The 4,754-nt window shown below is 37.0% G+C and overlaps 1 protein-coding gene across 1 annotated transcript; it reads right to left on the minus strand.

Annotated features, from left to right (window-relative positions):
• Positions 1-4,074: 4,074 nt before the first annotated feature.
• On the minus strand, positions 4,075-4,281 carry NBDY (negative regulator of P-body association). The gene has a single exon (XM_069463957.1). It carries the CDS (start codon positions 4,279-4,281, stop codon positions 4,075-4,077), a length of 207 nt encoding a protein of 68 aa, XP_069320058.1.
• Positions 4,282-4,754: the final 473 nt, after the last annotated feature.

Genomic DNA, 4,754 nt, shown 5'->3' on the forward strand with positions numbered 1-4,754 from the left:
GCAATCCCTCTACTGGGTAAACCCAAAGAAAAATAAGTCATTTTATCAAAAAGACATCTGCACTTGAATATTTATTGCAGCACAATTCACAATTGCAAGGATGTGGAATCAACCCAAGTGTCCATCAATTCAGGAGTGGAGTAACAAAATGTGGTATGTGTATACTACAGAATACTACACACCCACAAAGAAGGATGAATTAAGGCCTTTTGCAACAATTTGGATGGAACTGGAGACCATTGTCCTAAGTGAAGTACCTAAAGAATGGAAAATCAAATACTACATATAGTTGATATTAAACTGGAACTAACCAATGAGCACACATGTGCACAGAGGCAAGTAAAAGTCAGTGGAAATCAAGCAGAGGTGAGGGGGATGGAGGGAATGGGCAAAAACCTAGCATGATGAACACTATCTCAGTGATGGGCACACTTATAACCCTGACTCAAGCATAACAAAAGTGATCCAAATAACCAAAAACATTTGTACCCCCATAATATTTTGAAATAATAAAAAAACAATGTACAGACACACAAAAAGAATGATTTAAAAATTTTTTTAAACTGAAAAAAAGATGAAGTTTACCTGCAATTGTACTAATGATTTCATCATATGAGTTTTTTAAAAGGAGGCCCATATGTTTGGAAATTAATATTTCCAAATAATTCATGGGACAATGAAGAAATCATACAAGAATTTTTTAAATTATTATTTTTTTAATTTCAGAGTATGATAGGGGTACAAATGCTTGGGTTACATAAATTGACTTTGCACCATCCAAGTCAGGCCTACAAGTGTACCTATCCCCTAGACAGTGAACACTGCATCCATTAGGTGTGAATTTACCCATCCCCTCCTCCCCCCTCCCACCTGCCCAACACCCTATGAATGTTACTTCCCATATGTGCACCTTATTGTTGATCGATTAGTACCAATTTATTGGTGAGTACATGTGGTATTTGTTTTTCCATTCTTGTGATACTTCACTTAGAAGAATGGGCTTCAGCTCCATCCAGGATAATACAATAAGTAGCTCATTTTTTTATGGCTGATCATAGAAAAAATTTTAAAATAATAAATATTGAATGATAATAAACAAACTATATATAAAAACCCATGGAATTGTTCTAAATACATTAGAGAAACCTTTATAGCCCCAAATTCTTATTTTAAAAAAGATGGAAAATTAACAAGCTAAAGGTCCAAGTCAATAAATTAGAAAAAGAGCAAATAAAAAGAAAGCAGAAGAAAGTGAAATATAAAAATAAAAGCTAAAATTATTAAAATAAGAAACACTATTATATGGTGGAGCTTGATGAAACCAAAAGCAGTAAATACATTAGAAAATTGATTATTATAATTTAACACATGGTTGCACTGTCATATCAATAGAGGAAAAAAAGCATATGATCATGGCAGTAGATATGAAGAAAGCAATTGGTTAAAAAACTTCATAACCATTTATAATAAAAACTCTCAGCAAATTAAGAGTATAAAGGAACTCCTTAACCTGAAAAAGAAAATCTATTAAAAATGTGAAACTTCTGTAGAATTCAGGAGCAAGACAAGGAAATCCTCTACCAATGCTATTATTTCTCTTTGTACTAAAGATCCTAGCTAGCATAGTAAGAGAAGCTTAAAAAAAAAAAAATGGAAAGGAAGAAACTGCCAGTATTTACAGCATAATTAATTAATCTATATAATCTAAGAAAAGCTATAAATTATTAGGACAAATAGAATTCAGAAAGGCTGCAGCATATAAAATCAACATATTAAAATATCACCATATTCCCATTTACCAGAAATAATTAGAAAATATAGTTTAAAAGATATGTTTTACAGTAACAATAAGGTAATTAGAAATGAATCTAAAAAGACATTTTGCAAATTATATTATTATCACATAGTATATACAGTTTCATATAATGTAGAAAATGGTTTCCACTTTATCATTTGGTACTAGCTTTTTATGTTTTGTTTGGCTAGTTGTTTTTAATTTCTCAAAACCAGTTCCTCCTCCTCCTCTTAATAAATTTTTAGTAAAGAGATTACCTGAAAAATTACAAGTTCCAGGTGCAGGACATCGGAAATAGCAGGATAGCATTGTAAATAATCTTCATTGTCTTCACTGGGTGAACTATTTTATGAATGCACCAAGGAAATGGATTCATACTGCAATCCCTCATAAACTGAAAAATAGTAAAAATACAGTGATATAATTTCTTCTGTTACTGTTCATCTCCTTTCCCCCAGGTTTCCTCAAGTCCTTATGCTCCACCCTACCCCCATTTCAATGTTATACTCCTATAAAACAGTTGTGTACATACTATTAGAAGGGGTGCATTGCATAGCAGTTTAGAGTATAGACTCTGGAATCAAACTTTCTGGGTTCAAAGCCCAGCTCAGTCACTTAGTGCTGTATAACTTGTGACAAGTTATACAACCTCCCTTGGCCCATACAAATTTCCCTATTAGAGTTGTTGTTATTAAATAAATTAAAACATGCAAAGCCCTTTAGAACAATGTCTGGTACCTAAAAACTCTTCAATAAATTTTGTGCATTATTACAATTTTCAATGATGTGAATCACTGGGGGAAAATTATGTAGCTCTTACACTTTTTGCCCTAAACAACGTTTTTTTGTTTTCTATCCAAGCATTGCTCACCTTATACCCTGCACCCCACTACCCCTTTGGATTGAGGTAAAGATGAGAGAAATAAGGCTGTGTAGAATGACAGGAGATGCTTTTTAAATGTACTACCACTGAATACTGTTATCTAGAACCTCCTTGGTTGCCCGTGTTATCCCATCATTCATTGACTTATTTATTCAAATAGCTATTTCACTTCTAATATGTACCAGCTACTATGCCTTGGCCATCCATTCCCTACAACTCCCAGCACAATTCCTACCCATTGTAAGAGCTCCATAAAGGTTTATTGTACGAATGAAAACAGGATGCCTCTCTCATTTGGATTACAAGGTTCTATGTGACTTGAGTCATATTTGGCTTTATATTTTGCATTCTATAAAGCTAATCTAAATTACTACCAGAGAGTGCTTCTCTGATAGTAAGAACTGGGCTCTTAAAATACAAATAATATCATTTGCTTGAAAATCTATGGTTGCCACTGCTCAGGGAATAAACAACATACTCAGCATAACATTCAAGGCCCTGAAAGCACTCTATCTTCACCTCCTAGTCCTTCTTACACACTTAGAATTATGGCAGAGTTGTTTCCAGAACAAGCTGGCCTGGGGGCTTTTGCTTTGGAAACTTGAGGCCTGAGAAACATTCCCTCCCCCTCCACGTGAGAGATATCACTCACCCTTTAAGGCCCACCCAAAGTTTCCCCTTCCTCTGTGATGGCTCATGATTACTGCCAGGCAGAGTGACTTGGTCCATCCTCCTTGCTTCCTGAATACCTTGAACAAGCAAACATTATGGAACTTGGATTTGACCATCATATTGTAGCTTTTTTTTCCACTTTAATTAAACTCTCCGGCCTTACACAGAGAAAGCCACACACTTCTGAAGGCTTACTTTACAATCCCTTCTGTTAGTACAGTGCTGGGCATAGGCATTAGGCCTTCCATATATGATTGTTATTGGTCCTAAACCAGGCACTGTTTTAAATAGAAAATTTTCAAATATACACAAAAGTATTGTGAATGGTATAACAAATCCCCACATATACATCACCCAGGTTTAAATTATCAACTCATGAGCACTTTGATTATATTTCCCCCTACCTTGGCCTTACTGGATTACTTTCAAACACATCAAAAGATTCAAGTCTATTTCTTGTAAGATATAACCACAATTATCACATCTAAAATATTAAAAACAATTATTTAATATAACTAAACATCTATCATTCATCCAAGCATATTTTGTGAAAGAGGTGTTTAACGCCTGCATGTTCTTTCTTCTATTTTGAAATCATGGAAAGAAGACAAGGAAAAGGGGAAGGAGATCTGGGCAAATGCATAAATAAGTTTCAGAGAGCCTGGATGTCCCAGGTAAGAAAGAACGAACCTGACCTGATTTGGGGTGGATGAAATATATTTCACTACTTCTCAGGAGGAGCAGGGTGCGACTTCAGGCTGGCTGAAGCTGGAGGAGGTGCGGAGGGGAGCGTGGTACTACCTCCGTTGGGAGTTCCTTCCGGATAATCCCACCGCGGAGCAAGGAGGCAGCGCTTTTTTGAAGGTTTGGCTTCCCGCGTGTTTCCAGGTGGGAGCGTGGATTTCCCGGAGGCACAATGTTGGTCCCCCATAAGGATTATAGATTCCGGGCGTCAGTTTTCTCCGGTGGGCCTGGCAAGGCCGAGAGACCTGAGATGGCGGCGGGTCCCCTCCAGGCACAGAGCTGGCTTCCTCCGGGTTCGCTCTTACCGTATTTCCTGTATCCTGAGACGTATATCCCCTCTCCGCCTCCACTCTCCTCCCTACTTCACCCCATTTTAACGTTTCTACAAGGATGGGTCTTGAAAAATGATGCCTTTATTATATATAGTGTTTTTCCATCGCGCCCCGCCCCCTGCCCAGTGCAACTAAATTTATGGAGAGTTTTATACAATCTATGTAATTTTAAGATTAGAAGAAATTTAAGTTTACCTCTAAGTAGTAAACTCTGCATGGCTGATGGATATATGTGTGGGAGGGTCGCGGGGGCCGGGTGGGGGGGGGCGCGGTAAGCAAACAAATTATTCAAGAGCTTTACAATCCAGTTGCAGATGCACATCATAGA

The sequence above is a fragment of the Eulemur rufifrons genome, chromosome 30 (genome assembly GCF_041146395.1).
Source record: "Eulemur rufifrons isolate Redbay chromosome 30, OSU_ERuf_1, whole genome shotgun sequence".
Taxonomy (NCBI): domain Eukaryota; kingdom Metazoa; phylum Chordata; class Mammalia; order Primates; family Lemuridae; genus Eulemur; species Eulemur rufifrons.